General features: G+C 44.8%; 1 protein-coding gene and 4 non-coding genes across 5 annotated transcripts; 2 read left to right on the plus strand and 3 right to left on the minus strand.

The window, feature by feature from the left end:
- Positions 1–4518: 4518 nt before the first annotated feature.
- Positions 4519–4590, minus strand: TRNAD-GUC (transfer RNA aspartic acid (anticodon GUC)). The gene has a single exon. It is a non-coding gene; the product is annotated as a tRNA-Asp (tRNA).
- Positions 4591–5503: 913 nt separating this feature from the next.
- TRNAG-UCC (transfer RNA glycine (anticodon UCC)) lies at positions 5504–5575 on the minus strand. The gene has a single exon. It is a non-coding gene; the product is annotated as a tRNA-Gly (tRNA).
- Positions 5576–6250: 675 nt separating this feature from the next.
- TRNAL-CAG (transfer RNA leucine (anticodon CAG)) lies at positions 6251–6333 on the plus strand. The gene has a single exon. It is a non-coding gene; the product is annotated as a tRNA-Leu (tRNA).
- Positions 6334–10467: 4134 nt separating this feature from the next.
- Positions 10468–12900, minus strand: HSPA6 (heat shock protein family A (Hsp70) member 6). Its single transcript, XM_046680148.1, has one exon. It carries the CDS (start codon positions 12748–12750, stop codon positions 10819–10821), a length of 1932 nt encoding a protein of 643 aa, XP_046536104.1. The 5' UTR covers positions 12751–12900; the 3' UTR covers positions 10468–10818.
- A 559-nt stretch (positions 12901–13459) lies between these two features.
- Positions 13460–13530, plus strand: TRNAG-GCC (transfer RNA glycine (anticodon GCC)). The gene has a single exon. It is a non-coding gene; the product is annotated as a tRNA-Gly (tRNA).
- The last annotated feature ends 3058 nt before the right edge of the window (positions 13531–16588 follow it).

Here is a 16588-nt window from a genome sequence, read left to right on the forward strand (position 1 = left end):
GGACTGGAGCATAGGGGAAATTTGGGGCTAAAAGATGACTGAGGTGCCAGCGTCCCTTTTTCCCATCTGTATTGTATTTCATCTTCATTTCATGGGACAAGTTTTTTTTTTGAACACCAAACATCCTGCCACCATGGACATTAACATTTGTTTTAGTAATAAGAAGGATAATTTATGCTTGTCCATTGCCAGACACCATTCTAAACATTTATTAACTCATTTGAGAATTATAATTATCATCATTATCCTCTTTTACAGATGAGGAAACCGAGATAAAGAAAGCCAAGATTCAAACATAGGAAGCCCAACAGAGCCCATGCACTTAGCCACCACATTACCTTGCCTCGTGCAGCCTGAATGGCCGAGGTCAACCTAATTACATGTCATTCCAATAAATGACTTTTGTGTAATAGACAAAACAGGTATATAAAACCCAGACAATCTTTTAAAAGCTGGAAAAAAATTTTAATACAATTGCTGTTAGTTCAACAGACGATGACAAAGGACTCAGTATCATTAACACTTATCCTTTCCTAATTTTAGGGAAAAAATTTCTGCTTATTGAGACAAGTCACCTAATGACGATCAATTTGCTAGAAAGAAAGTAGAGGAATTTGATGCAGTTCCCCACTTTAAACCAAGGCTCAGGTAGAGAGATCATTTAGCTAGTGACAGCTGTATCAAACAAAACCAACAATTCTTAAAAATCAAATAATTTGGGGCATGATTAGAAAGATTTGACATTGTATTTGCACTACAACTTACATTACCTGGAAATCAGTTTTATAAGTTACATAAACACATATCTACATATACAGTTAAAGACTAATAGGAAATATTTGAAATATATATTCCTGAAACTGTTTTAAATCTTCTGAATATCATTCCTGGCTATGCGTTTCAACATGAATGAATCCCATAAAAATAACATTTAGTGACGAAAATGCTAGTTGCAATAGAATACATCCTGCTGGATACCAGTTATATAAACTTTAAAAGCATGAAAATCCAAATAATATATTGTTCGATAACACATACACATGTAGTAAAACTACTGTAAAAGCCAAAGGAGTAATAACTATAAAATCCAGAATAAGGGTTACTCATTATTGGGAGGGAGAGGAATGTATCAGAGAGAAGAACAGAGGAGGCTTCTGTTCTGTTTCCTTCTTAACCAGAGTATTGAAATACTAGGATGCTCATTTTATTATTTTCCACATTTTATATTTATGATGTGCTTACACCTGTGTGAATTGTTTTGTTAAAATTTATTCTTTGTTATTGCAAACTAGCCCTCTTGCTTAAGATCGGGAGGAAAATTATAGCATTTAAGTGGACAACGAGGGAGAAGCAGAAGGAATCTATCTCTATGTTTAAGGACAAACGCCAGATCTTGATAGATGATTTAGATTACTTCTCATTCAAGGATGAGCACAGTAGGGTTCTTAATTGCAAACAAGAGAATCTATTCTAGCTTGTTTAAATACAAAAGGATTTATTGAGAGGTACAGATAATTGATGAGGCATTGGGAAAACTGAAGAAACAGACTCCAGGCTGACTTCCAGGAATAACCTCCAAAACTCCAGCCTGTATCCTGGGCTACCACAGTATACATTATACCTGCTACAAAATGAATTAAAAAGCTTCCACAACCTCCAGCTCTAGAACAAAGCTCCACTGGCCACTATTTTTACCAGCAAAATTGTATTCCTGCCTCTGTCCCATGTCACTCAGTCCCAAATCAAAATCTCACTACAGTACATCTGGTTGGTGAAACCTAAATCATAACCGGAGCCCCAGCTGCAGAGGAATCTAGAAAATGTAGTTTTAGGCTTTCCAGTTTCTGCAGCACAGGAAAGCGGACCAGAATATATTGGAATGGGGGGTGGAGCAAGCCAATTCACACATTCACGGCAATGAGTAAACTTAAAAATAAAAATAAAATGAAACCAAAGGCAAATTAAAACAAAAGAAAATAACCTTCCCACCTCCACCCCCAATATAGGGCTGTTAGGGAATGAGGGGATGAAAAGGTCTAAAGAACTAGGCAGCAGGGGGCTACGGATGTGCGTATATTGTGATAAACTGTGGCAAGGGTCTGTTCATGCATTTGTTCTTAAATGACAACCTGGGCTGGCAGGGGAGGGGCTCCAAGTCCTTGTGTTGGACTCCTCCTCCCAAATTCCTGTGGAAAAGATCCAACCAATGTAAGAGAGAAATGTTTATACCATCCCAGTCATCCATAATATCTAAGAGAAAGCTTGCTAGTCTCCTGGGTTCATGAATAACATCTCATGATCCAAGGTGGTTAAGGAGTCAAAGCCGTCTTGGAAATCAGAGTGGGGCATCACTCACATAGCTGAATATCAAAAAACCTGGGCAGGAAATGACACAAGGGACGGTAGAGTAAAAGAGTGTAAGCCGTTGATTCCCCATCAGCCACAATATCCAAGAGGAAGCTTGATATCGTCTGCTTTCACCATTGTCTTATGGATCCAAGCTGGGACTGGAGCCAAGAATGTCCCACTGCTTTTGTCTGGCTTTGTTTGAGAGGGGTGGATGGGTTAGTACCCATGAATGATGCCATTTCATACCAGCAATTGAGAGATGGGCTGTTCAATAAACTGGAGAACCATTGCGTGGAGGGATGGGAACAGAGTTATAGACTTACCTCATGTTATATCTCAAAATAATTTCAAAAAGAATTGAAGACAGAACGCCAAAAAGCAAAATCAAACATAAAATGAAAGAAAATAAAGGTAAAAACTGATCAGCTATTGGGGTGGGAGAGAATTTTCTACATATAAAAAAAGTTAAGACAGAAACTACCAGGGAAAATATTTGACAACATGGAAATTAGAAACTTCCAAATTTCAAAAACACTATGAATAAAATTAAAAAGCAATTCTGGTTTCCATAACAGTGCAGTAGCTTGCATGGGACTAACTACTTTACAGATAATTGTAAACTCCACAAAATGTTTTTTAAAAATATCTGCTCAAAGGCACTGGAGAACAATTAAATTAGACAGAAAACAAAGAGGATTCAAGCCTTGGAAGAAGGAACCACAATGGGTAGGATCCTCATTCTGAAGGCACTCCCAAGTCCATCAGACTCAGGCACATAAACTCATGCAGAAAATCAGTCCTGTACCTCATGCATCAAGGTAGAGGTTAGAGCTACCAGGTTGGCTGGAAATTGAATGAAAGAGTAAATTTTAGAAAGGAGGGGGTCTCATTTGGGAAAACCAAATTTGCAAATAAATCTCTGTCTTTGGCTCTCCCTTGAGCTGGGTATGCACTGAGCAAAGATTCCAGGGAAGCCAGAGCGGAAATAACAGCTGGAAGGCTCGGGTACTAAGCAGAGTTTTCAAGAGCTGTCTCACCAGAGGAGACAGAAAAACACTGGAAACGACGTAAGTGTTCAAAAGTAGATTTGTTAAAGAAATTATGATGTATAGCATAACACAATGAAGTCATTAAAATAATGTTTTAGGCTAATATTTAATGAATATGGAAATAGTCACATTTTTAAGTAAACATTCAAGTAGGTTAAAAAACAAAATGCACAGTATGATTCCAACTTTGCATCAAAAAATGCCAAAAATATTAATGCAAAATATTAATAAAATGCAAAATATTAATAGGGATTTCCTGGATGGTGGAAAATGGGTGCCTTTTATTTCTTTGTGATTTGTTTATTCTCCACATTTTCTACAAGGACTATATGTTACTCTTATATTCAGGAAAAATATTATCCTTTTAAAAAATGAGCATATACTATGTGCCAGGTACTATGTGCCTACTTCCAAGGACTTTGGAGTCGAAAAGGGTCTCAAAAACCAGAGTTTGGCTCTTGCGCATTACAATGAAGAAACGGAAGCCGAGAGAAGTGAAATGACTTGCGCAGAAACAAACCTTTCGTAAGAGACAAAAAACAGGTCTTCTGCTTGTCGGACCAGTGTTCAATTCTCCGTATCTGGTATAGACATAAAATCTTAGTTTATCCTCATCACCTGTTGTAGAGGAGGTTGTTTCACGAGTTTGCACACCTTCGTGTAGCACGGCAATGGAAAGAGTGCGCGCTTGAGAACAGTCAGGCCACGGCCGAATAGCAATAACACGGGAGAAAGAAAAGAAGGAGCGCCTAGTGAGCCGTCGGTACAGGAGATGGCAAGAAGGAAAGGTGAAATTTGGATTACAGGGTTTAAGGCAGAGCCTGGATCCTAGTATTCTCTTCCAGTGGACAGAGATTTATGGGGATACGAGAAGATACACCCAGTAATAGGTGCGTGCAACGACAGATCACGAGGAAACTTTTTTGCAGGATTAATGATACAACGTTTAGCGCAGAACTAGGGTTAAAAAAACTTCACCTACTAGTACTCTTGCCTGCCATCCCCGAAATTGGCATGTGATAGACACACTCTTGGAGAGAGCCTTAAGTTATTTAAGAATTTCTGTTTCGGCAGTAAGAGAGAATTTAGAAGAAGGGAAGAGAGGGAAAACGAGTAGTGTCTCCCCGTCGGGGAATCGAACCCCGGTCTCCCGCGTGACAGGCGGGGATACTCACCACTATACTAACGAGGAAAACCGCAGCTCTGGCTTGAAAATTGCTGCTTAGGAAGTAACTGCCAAGCTGTCAGAGCAAACTTACTCTGTAAAGCCTTGCTGGTTCCCGGCAAAGTCGTACCTTTACTATCTCAGCGCGTTACAGCTGAAACATCACAGGAGCCCTACATGTAACTTAAATTTTCTAATAGCCGCATTCAAAAGTAAGAAGAAACAGGTGATAATTTTAATATTTATCTTATTTAACCCAATATATCCAAAATATTATTTCAACGTGTAACTAATATAAAAATATTAATCAGGTTTTTTTCGTATTTAGGGTCGTATCGACACTACAGATAGCACACTTCAACTCAGACCTTAAATTTTCATCTGAAAAACTTGATCAGTACTTATTTCATAAAACTGAAAACTGAAAAAATGGATTCCTATACCCAAGTTGTTCCTAATGTAATCATCAAACGTTCTCCAATAGCTGAATTGAGTATCTGTTTAAAATGTTCCAATTATTTATTTCAATTAATTAATTTAAATTAAATAGACTTGAAACTGCAGTTGCTCAGAGCACTCTCCCATTTCAGGTGCCCGGCAGCTCGTGGTTACCACATGAATCTCGCAGATACACACACAATGGCCCCTTTCGAGGCTGAGCTTCAGGCAGGATATCCCAGAATCCAGAAGATCCCCAAGATTTCTCTAGCTGGAAGTTTAAAAAGGAAGGCAGGAAGGAAAGAGAGGAAGGAAGAAAACCTTCAGAGCCTTATGCCGCCAAAATGTCGCTGGGCAGAGAAAGAGGCCCCGGCGAGATATAGTAAACCGGGAGAGAAAGTGTGGTTTGCAGGTAATTCCTGGTTTCCTTCAGGCTTAAAAAAACACCGCGCGTTTTCCGTCATTCTCATCGGGGACTGGGTAAGAGCGAGAAGGAAAAGCCTGCGTTGGCCGGGAATCGAACCCGGGTCAACAGCTTGGAAGGCAGCTATGCTCACCACTATACCACCAACGCCAGACGCTCCAGCTTTTGGAATTTTGTGCATAAGACAAGTAGAAGCTGTTGCTTTATCGACCGCTTTTAGCTGAGTTCTGTATCTACCATCCCGAGGCACATGGAGCCTTCTCTAGGTGAGGATGGATCCCGTCCTTCCTCCTCTTATACGATTCCGCCAGCTAACGACTCGGAGCCAAGAAAGCAAAGACCATCCGGTTCCGGGAGCGAGGCGGCCGGGATGCGCGGAGCCGGGCGGGAAAGCCGACGGCTCACTCGGCCCGAGGATTTGCCCTGCCGCCTTGTCTAGTCTGCACCCCCAGCTCTGCCGCTTGGCGCACCCCAGCACTGGATCCACCGGGTGTCGGATTCGATAACGGCGATTTGGGGCGGAGGGTCAGAAGGAGACCGACCCGCAAGGGGTCCACCTTGGTGTGGCCCCGCCCCTCTAGAGACGGAGCGAGAGGAGCGCTCGAAAGGGCGCTCGAGAAGATGGATCTTTACAGTGTAGGATGGTGAAGAAATAGGAAAAGGGAGTCGGAGACAGTTTTATTTTCCTTGCTTTGCGAAGGAGTCCAGGGAGAGTTCTAGTTTTATTTAAAACAATAAATAAACATAACACTGACGTAACTTTACGTCATGATGCAGCACTGAGTGATAACGTTGAAATGAAATAAGAGAAGACAGGGTGTCCGTGTCAGGATGGCCGAGCGGTCTAAGGCGCTGCGTTCAGGTCGCAGTCTCCCCTGGAGGCGTGGGTTCGAATCCCACTCCTGACAAGCGAAGTTTTTTTTCCTTCAACGTTTTTCCAGCCGACAAACAGGGTTGAATTCATGGAAAAATGAATATTGACTAATCAATCCCTTTTTATCCTCCATATCTCCAGATGAAGATTGCGCTTCACTGTGAATATTGAACTGACCGTATTTTTTTCTATATTGTAGGCAAGAGTCTCGTCTATGAAATCAGGAAGTAGTCGAGATTAAGATCTATCCTTAACTGTGAAAAAAGTATTTTTTTTCCTTTAGACTCCAGCTTCTCAGGGCCTATTTATTCATTCCTTTACTAGACAATAGTGTATCGAGCCCTTTCTATGTGCCAAGCACACTTAGGGCAGGCAGATACAAAAGACTCCTTTGGCTGAACAAGGAAAAGCCCTCAACCTAGATCCCTCAATTTGCTATCCTTGGCCTGAGTCTTCCAACGCTCAGGGTCTCTGTAAACTGCAGATACCCCATCGTCTTTCCCGACCCAATCCCACTACCAATTCTAATTCAGTAGGTTTGCTGTGTCACCAAAAACCAGGAAAAGAAATCAACAGACCAAACGGAGGGAAAGTAATAGAGAAGAAAGATAAACTCATGGAGTTTGTTGTTACAAGAACTCCTTTTTCCTGAAGATTGCAAATAAGCACTTTCTGACTTGGGACGACCTGGTTATGGAAAAATCTTGTCCTTTTGGGAAAAAGGAAGAACTGTCCAGCCAAGGAGGTTGTTGTGAGAGGTTCATAAATGTGAGGATGGAAGGAACTTTAGGTTGACTAATGAAAGTTTGCCAGACAGTGTGCCTTCTTTGGTATTTACTAGACTATGATGTTGGGAAATGCATTTGACTTTTCCAAGCCTTAGTTTGCTTGTAGTAAAATGGAGATAGAATTGTTGTGAGGATTAAGTGAGACAACCTAGGAGCTTATTAGAAATGCTGATCTCAGGCCAAATCTCAGATCTACCAAATCTGAGTTTTATAAGATCCTCAGGTGATTCACATGCATATTATAGTATGAGAAACACTGGTCTTATCTAACTTAGGTGCCTTTGCATGGTTGATCTTTAACTTGGAATACCCTTTCCCTTGCGTCTGACTAGGCCACCTTTTACTCAGTATCATTTGAGCCCTTACAATATGTCAGACAGTGTGCTTAGAACAGAGGATAAAAAGTTAAATTAAAAACTATGTCTAAACTAAAGACAATGATAGTGCATTCATAAGAAAGACATGTAAAAAAATAAAGTTGAACCTTAACCATGCGATCAAGGTTAACATCACCAGTAATTAGTCATGTTGATTTCACATACACCCTGATATGTGATGAGATGGGCACCTCACTCTGTGGTATTCTTCCCAAAAACCTCAATCTAATCATGAAAAAACATCAGACAAATGCAAACTGAGGGACAAATGCAAACTGAGGGACAATCTATCAAATACCTGGCCAGTACACTTCAGAATGTCAAGGTCATGAAAAACAATGGCAGATAGAGAAACTCTCACAGATTGTGGGGAAGACATGATAACTAACTGCAATCTGATATCTTGGATTAGCTTCTGAAACAGTAAAAAGGCATTCATAGAAAAATTTGGAATCTGAATAAAGTCTACAGTTTAGTTAATTGTTTTGTACCAGTGTCAGTTTCTCAGGTTTGATAAGCGTGCCATGTTAGATCTTAACATCAAGGGAAGCTGGGTGAAAGATATATGGTAACTTTTGGTAGTATCTTAACAACTCTTCTGTCAACCAAAAATTGCTGCAAAACAAAAAGGGCTTTTTTATTTTTCCCCCTTTTTCTCCCCAAAGCCCCCCAGTACATAGTTGTATATTCTTTGTTGTGGATCCTTCTACTTGTGGCATGTGGGATGCTGCCTCAGCGTGGTTTGATGAGCAGTGCCATGTCCGCGCCCAGGATTCGAACTAACGAAACACTGGACCACCTGCAGCGGAGCACGCAAACTTAACCACTCGGCCACGGGGCCAGCCCCACAAAAAGGGCTTTAAAAAAAAAAAAAAAGTGAAAGTGATTGCCTGTGAGGAGTAGGAATTGGGAGTGGGCTAAGAAACTGCTGTTTTTTTCATTAGAAGGTTTGTAGCAAGATTTGATTTTTTACTAACGGGCATGTATTTTCACTTAATTTGTTCTAGTTTGGGGAGGGGGAGAAACTAGGTGACATAGTTGTGATTACAATAATCAAACTGAGACTATATACAACATAAGGATAGTGAGATGTCTGTTATACAGCAAACAGTCCCCAAAGAAACTAAACCATCAACAACAGTCATTTAAAAGTAAATGAAGTGGTTACTTTGTTTAAATCGTCTATAGAAAAATAGATACCACCCAAATGACAGGATTGGAAGTGTTTTCACAACTAAGCACAATAAAGTTTTCCTTCTTTCACTCTGTATGTGTTTTTAAGGAGAGAGAGAGAGAGAGAAAGACATGTGTTGTGAAATGCTAAGAAATTATCTAAACCCTGTGAGTACCATCATTCCTTTTGAGAAGTACAAACAGGTTGGGGTGGTCAATGTTGGAAGTTGGGAGGAAATTCAAGAAAGGGAAAGCGTAATACAGAATGTGTATATGATGCCATCTCTTTTTGCAGGTTCCTTCATTGTGAAGCCAGGTTGCATTGGACTTAGGCCAGCTGCAGAAAAAGAGCGTTAAAAATATGAAATCACAACCAGGGGACAAGTACGTCATTACTGCAACCTCCTCTCCACCTGCAAGAGCTTCCCCTTAGCTAAATGTAATGTAGCATTGTTCTAGTCAAGCCTACCTTCATTTCTGAGATAAAAATAAGTCATCCATTGCTCAAAGGAGAGATAGAGCGTGGATTAGGTTGACTGGGAACTAATTCACATAAGTTCATCCTTGCTCTTATATGTCATTTACTTAACTGGCAGTAAAGTTGAGCCTGAGGATGTTTCCCCAGTCAGTCACTTGCTACAAAAAACACATATTCACTTAATGAATAAATGAAATACACACTTTTTGTCTCAGGGCTCTGTGTCCAACTGTGTTCTAAAGTTTTAATATGTCCAATTTCACAAAAGCTTGGGAAAGATCTGGTAATAACTGGAGTTATGGCCTGTTTGTGAGGTGACAATGCACAGGTTCTAGAATCAGGCAGGACAGAGTTCTTAATTCCAACCCTGCCCTCCCCGCGACACATACATACACACTTAATAGCTATGTGACTTTGAGTAAACTGCTTAACCTCTTTGAACCTCTGAATCCCCATCTTCAAAAAGGGGATTATACCTGTGGTGTTGTTGTGAGGATTAAATTAAGATTGGGTATGTCAAGTACCTGGTACATAGTTGACAATCAACTAATAATAATTGCTAATAACTAACATTTGTCGCTCATCTACTATATGCCTGACATTCTCCTTCACCTCTTACATATATTAATTAACTGAACCCTCAAACCAATCTTGAAATAGGTACTATTATCATCATCCTCCTCACTATATGGAAGGGGAAATAGAAGCTCGGAGAGTTCAACTTACACTGTATATAAAGTAGCAGAGTTGAAAACCTAAGCAGTTTGGTTACACTATAGACATTATCTTATATGGTTGCTATTATTGTTATTATCCTAGGGCCTATCAGCAGAAACTGGATGGGACCGTGCTATTTCTCGCACATGGATAAGATCAATAGTAACTTCAATCACATCACTAGACCTACTGCCTTAGTCTAACAGGTATTATTTTCCAGAGCCAGGACTTGGGGTCTGATCTCTAAAAGAACAGCATATAAACTATTTGTCAGTGTATTAGAGCGCATAGACAGACAGACTAAACTAGGCTCCCCAAACAGAATTTGTATCTTAGGGTCACACACGGGAACCTTGCTAGGACTTAAGTTTCCCTCGATTCTCTGCTTTTCCAACTCACCTCCCCCCTCCCTCTCCCAGCACAGGTCACAGTTCTCTCCCATCAGCCCCCACACTTTGGTCCTGTCTCAATGTGCCTGCCTCAAACTCTTCCCCTTATCCTGTTTTCCCCCATAGAAATCTCACACAGCCTTATGAATTTCCTTCACATCCCTCCTTCAGCACCCACCAACATTTTCTCCTTCTGACAGCCTTACCTCTTCATGTACTTAATTGGTTGGAATGAAAACTAACAAGTAGTTTAAAAAGTTTATTTAGATCTATAACTATATTTCACACAACAAAATCCATACATGCAAGTAACAAAATACATAAAATGTAGGTAATAAAAATGTTAACATGCCACACAAATGTGAACAGTAATTAGTTCTGCTTGTTTAACGTGGGAGAAGATGATTTTTTAAAAAAGTCAAATGACAAAGACCTCAGTTATAAAACATACTGGGAAGAAAGCTCCATGTTTGGGGTGGGGGGGGGGGGGAATTCCCCTCCACTCTCATTTCTGAAGTTACAGGGCTGGATCACAAAAGTCTAGAGGGCCACAAGCCCAACCCTTACAGTCATAGCTGACTTGTCAGGAGGGGCCATTCAATCGACCTCCTCAATGACCGGGCCAGTACTGGGGGCTCCCTGGCGGGCTTGAGCTCCACAACTGCTACCCCCAGGGACACCAGGCCCCCCATAGAGCCTGGAGAAGATGGGGCGGCAGATTTGCTCCAGTTCCCTCTTCTGATGCTCATACTCCTCCTTCTCTGCCAACTGATTGCGCTCCAGCCAGGCAAGGACTTCCTGACATTTGTCGTGTATTTTGCACCTGTCCTCTTCAGGAATCTTGTCCCTAAGGCTTTCCTCTTGCAAGAAGCTCTTCACATGGAAGACATGGGCCTCCAGAGAGTTTTTGGCAGCTACTCTGTCCCTCTGGGCCTCATCCTCAGCCTTGTACTGCTCAGCCTCACGCACCATCCTCTCCACCTCTTCCTTGCTCAGCCGGCCCTTGTCATTGGTGATGGTAATCTTGTTGGCCTTGCCTGTGCTCCTGTCAGTGGCCATCACACTCAGGATGCCATTGGCATCGATGTCAAAGGTCACCTCGATCTTGGGGACTCCACGTGGGGCAGGAGGGATGCCACTGAGCTCAAAGCGCCCCAGCAGATTGTTGTCCCTGGTCATGGCCCTCTCACCTTCATACACCTGGATCAGGACCCCAGATTGGTTGTCTGAGTAGGTGGTGAAAGTCTGGGTCTGCTTGGTAGGGATGGTGGCATTCCTCTGGATCAACGTGGTCATCACTCCACCTGCTGTCTCCAGCCCCAAGGACAAGGGAGCCACATCCAGCAGCAGGAGATCTTGCACTTTCTCACATTTGTCCCCCATCAACACTGCTGCCTGCACAGCAGCCCCATAGGCCACAGCCTCATCCGGGTTGATGCTCTTGTTCAGCTCCCTGCCATTGAAGAAGTCCTGCAGCAGCTTCTGCACCTTGGGAATGCGGGTAGAGCCGCCCACTAGAACAATGTCATGGATGTGGGCCTTGTCCAGTTTGGCATCCTGCAGGGCCTTCTCCACTGGCTCCAAGGTGCTGCGGAAGAGGTCTGAGCACAATTCCTCAAACCGGGCTCGAGTGATGGACGTGTAGAAGTCCATGCCCTCAAACAGGGAATCGATCTCCACAGTGGCCTGGGTGCTGGAGGACAAGGTGCGCTTGGCGCGCTCACAGGCTGTGCGAAGCCTGCGCAGGGCCCGCTTGTTCCCGCTCAGGTCCTTCCCGTGCTTCCGTCGGAACTCCTCCATAAAGTGGCTCACCAGTCGGTTGTCAAAATCCTCTCCACCCAAGTGAGTGTCTCCAGCTGTGGCCTTCACCTCGAAGACACCTGCGTCAATAGTGAGGACTGACACGTCGAAGGTGCCCCCACCCAGGTCGAAAATGAGCACGTTGCGTTCTCCGGCGCCCCTCTGGTCCAGCCCATAGGCGATGGCGGCCGCTGTGGGCTCGTTGATGATCCTCAGCACGTTGAGCCCCGCGATGGCACCCGCGTCTTTGGTCGCCTGGCGCTGCGAGTCGTTGAAGTAGGCGGGCACCGTGATCACAGCGTGCCTCACCGGCTGGCCCAGGTACGCCTCGGCCGTCTCCTTCATCTTGCTCAGCACCATGGACGAGATCTCCTCGGGGTAGAACGCCTTGTCCTCCCCGCGGTAGGACACGCGCACCTTGGGCTTGCCGCCGTCACTCACCACCTGGAAGGGCCAGTGCTTCATGTCCGCCTGCACAGTCGCGTCCGCAAACTTGCGCCCGATCAGCCGCTTGGCGTCGAACACGGTGTTGTGCGGGTTCAGGGCCGCCTGACTCTTGGCCGCATCTCCGACCAGCCGCTCGGTGTCGGTGAAGGCCACGTAGCTGGGCGTGGTGCGGTTGCCCTGGTCGTTGGCGAGAATCTCCACGCGGCCGTGCTGGAACACGCCCACGCAGGAGTACGTGGTGCCCAGGTCGATGCCTATCGCCACTTCCCTCGGGGTCGACATGGCTGTGGCTTCTCGCGCTCCTGGGGACGAGTCGGATATGGAGTCGGATGCACGAGCCTGCGGCGCTTGGTGCTGCTCAGCCGTCTGGGTGCGCTCAGCTGTGCTGCCCTTCTCTCGGCTCCTGTGCCGCCAGCCCAGCTCGGATCTGCTCGGCTTCGCTTCCACGAGCTCTTTATACAGTTGCAGGGGACCCGCCTCCCTCCGCCCCCGCCGCCGCGAACCTTCCGGCGCTTTCGCGAGGAGCCCAGAGCCGCCCGGCCCCGCCCGCGCGGGCTGACGCAGCCAGGGGGCGCCGCGCCGGCTCCCGGAGAAGGTTCGGACTTGGCTACGCCGGGCCCACCCTGCTCTGACGCAGAGCTGCGAAGGTTCCAGCGTCTCCTGGCTGGTTTTAGGGGCGATCGGTTGTGGCAGAAGCCGGTTAAAGCAGTAACTTCCCAAGAGAACCAATTCTCGCCCTGGTTGGCGGAAGACGGCCGGTCTGAGTTCAGCGGCTCAAGAAAAGCTGAAAGTATGTTACCATGCGGATAGAGCCACGGCCTCAAAGCCAGGAGTTTAGTTATTTTTTTAAAGTCGACATTTTCTTGTCTTGAGACTTAAAGGCAGTATTTTCGAATTTGTGACAGATGGGTCGCCTGATTCTAGTTGGGGAAATGGAGCTAGAGACAGCAGTAAGGTTAAGAGACACGTTGTAGAGAAAATTTCCGTACCGGCATTGGTGGTTCAGTGGTAGAATTCTCGCCTGCCACGCGGGAGGCCCGGGTTCGATTCCCGGCCAATGCAGATGAACGTTTTCCTCTGACCCGTTATTCTACTTGTGTGTGTGTGTGTGTGTGTGTGTGTGTGTTTTTCTATTATAGCGTTTATGACAATAAATAAACGAAACCACTTAGCTGAAGACTGGGTTCATATGATTAGGTTACTTCTGCTTTACAAAGTGGGCTTCTTGAAGGGAGCAGAGACCTGGCGCCGTGGCACCCTGACTCCGGGATGACCTCGTCCCCACCCACCCTAGAGAGAACTTGGTACTTGGGGAAGGAGGCTGCAAATGAACTGTGGTGAAATATCCCTCTATTGTCGAGACCCGTCCCTGACACTCGTATCCCCGAGAAGCATCGAACCCAGAGGCAGGTCGGAAGGCGCCGTGTGCATTTTTCTCTAAAGCCACTAGTCAGGTGGGGAATAAATTCCTGCACGCCGCAGTCCATCCTATGCCCTGAAAGCCAGAGGGCGAGTGAGTTCACTGATTGGCGAAGCCACCTACCTCCTGTCAGTCCTGTGGCCTTACAAATTGGGTCTTCCCCGTGTCTCAGTTTCTTTAATCCAGAACATCCTATTTGAGCTTTCTCGTGTTTCTACTGGGCGTGGACTTCTACTGAGAAGCCAGGAGGAGGAGCCTTTCCAGAGACCTGAAGGTGGAAATGGAGGAAAGAGAAGCAAAAGGTCTCTGTAAGCTCCTGTCTCCCTCCTAACAGGCCGGGCTTCCACTGTGCTAACGAGGACGTGATCTAACGGGAACGTGATATTTTCTAATGGTGAACTTTAGTAGTGTATTTTTTGTAAGATATCGTTATTTGTCTGATTCAAGGGGAACTAATTTTTAAAAAACGAAACTAAAAACCCATGCTCCATAGTGGCTCTTTTCTCCCCAAATGGCTCAGCATCCATTGGAAAGTTCCCGGGCCTTTGAAGAGGGAGGAGGGGGTGAGGATGCAGAGGTCAGGCCCCCTTCTGCACTGGGTTTCTTGGTCAACCCTCTCCCAGTGTACCACTGACAAAGAGCTGGCAAAGTCTTCTGCTACAGAGATCAGCTATACTGGAAGGTGATCAGCCCAGGAAAAAAGGGAATGTTTGAAGAAGAGTGTGATGAATGACTTCCAGAGTGGAAAATGAAACCATCCTCAAAAAGAAGGAACCTATGCTCTTTCATAACTCCAGGAACAAGAGAAGCTGCCAGCTTGCAATTCATTCACTCTCACAGTCTAGGCCAGCCAGGCCTGGATGTCAGAGTCCAGACATTTTGTCCAAGGACCTGCAAGAGAAGGGTCCTCCCCTCAGAAGGGAAAAGGTGGTCTGGCCGCGGGTCTGTGCCCTGCTCTGTTCAGGGACTGCCTTGTCCAAGCTCCTCCAACCTTTTCTCCCAGCCCTCAGCAGCCTCAAAACCCCACCTACCCACCCAGCCCCGAGAGTTCCAGGAAAAGCCCTAAAGTAAGCACCTCCGCACCCGCACATTAACCACAGCATCACACAGGCATTCTTCCGATCTCGTTCACTTCTTTACTTTTTAGTTCAGAGAGGTTGGAGTATAGAGGAGCTTATGTATGCAGTGCTAACTTTACAACATGCTTCAATATATCCATTTATGTTTAGGAACTCAGTTTGAGTATCTTTAAAAGTAGAACAGATATTAAAGTGATGACTTCAATAGACATTGTGAAGTGGACGGATGCTCATGACCCAAGACTGAGTACAAAAAGCAAGCTGCAGAACAAGACGTATAGTATCACTCAAAACCATATATATGGTGGTCTGTGACACCAACTACCTGTCTATCCTTGAACAAGTCATTTCAACCATCTGGGCCTCAGCTGACTCAATTTTAAAATGAGGAGATTGGACTATGTCATTTCCAAGGACTTTCTAGGTTTACAATACTCTGATTTCAAATGCTGAAGAATTTCCTCATTCCACAAATATTTATTGACTGCTTTATCACGTGCCAGACACTGACCCAGACTCAGGAATATGGTAGTGAACAAAATAGACACAGGCCCTGCTCTCCCGCAGCTCACATTCTCATGGGAGGAAGAGATACACAATAAACAACTACACAAGAGATTGTTTCTTAAATAATTGTTAATTAAACAAAGGGATTAGGGGATGGTGGGAGAGTGGGGTTATATTGAAGGATCAAGGAGCCCTCATGCATAAGGTGACATTTAAGGAGAGATCATAATGAAGTCTGATGTGGATATCTGTAAGAAAGAACCTTCCTGAAACAGGAAATAATATAAGCCCTAGGCAGAAGTAGAATTGGTGTGTTCAAGGAAGCAAGGAAGAGCAGGAGATGAGGTCAGAGAGGCAGTGAGAAGCAAGATCATGTAGCGCCTAGTAGAAGGTTCCAAGGGCTTTAGCTTTCCTCTTAAAGGCAAGGGGGAGCTCTGGCATGGCTTTAAGCAAAGAAGTGAAAGAGACAACACACAGGGGTGGGCGCAGTGTCGCAGCAGTTAACTTCCCACGTTCTGCTTCGACAGCCCGGGGTTTGCCGGTTTGGATCCCGGGTGTGGACAATGGCACCGCTTGGCACACCATGCTGTGGCAGATGTCCCACATATAAAGTAGAGGAAGATGGGCATGGATGTTAGCTTAGGGCCAGGTTTTCTCAGCAAAAAGAGGACTGGTAGTAGTTGGCTCACGGCTAATCTTCCTCAAAAAAATAAAATAAATAACATTTTAAAAAAGAGAAAACACACATTTTTAAAAGATCACTTTGGCCGTTGTGGTGAGAATCGACTGTAGGGTGGCAGGGTGAGTGTAGGGAGACCCGTCAGGAAGCTACTGCAGTAACCCAAGTGAGACATGATGGTGGATTGGACCGAGGTGCTGGTAGCGCAGTCCTGAGAAGCGCTCAGATTGCTGTATTGATTGAAAGGAGAGGCAGGATTTACTGAGTTGTTCTAGATTTGAGGAGCCTCTGCCTAGAGGCTATGAAAACACATTTGCTGTGAGTCCTTGTCGAGCTAGGTGGGCTGTGACTGTGCCTTGACCTTCAGGAGCTCAGCGACGGTGGGGCTTGTTGGCATTTAGCTCTGAAGATCACAGGTCACAAGGGTGGTTGGAG

The sequence above is a fragment of the Equus quagga genome, chromosome 13, assembly GCF_021613505.1.
Source record: "Equus quagga isolate Etosha38 chromosome 13, UCLA_HA_Equagga_1.0, whole genome shotgun sequence".
In the NCBI taxonomy this organism is placed as follows: domain Eukaryota; kingdom Metazoa; phylum Chordata; class Mammalia; order Perissodactyla; family Equidae; genus Equus; species Equus quagga.

Bases quoted from the DNA above. Each gene is read 5' to 3' on its own strand.
- HSPA6 (XM_046680148.1), bottom strand. From the start codon at position 12,750: ATGTCGACCCCGAGGGAAGTGGCGATAGGCATCGACCTGGGCACCACG.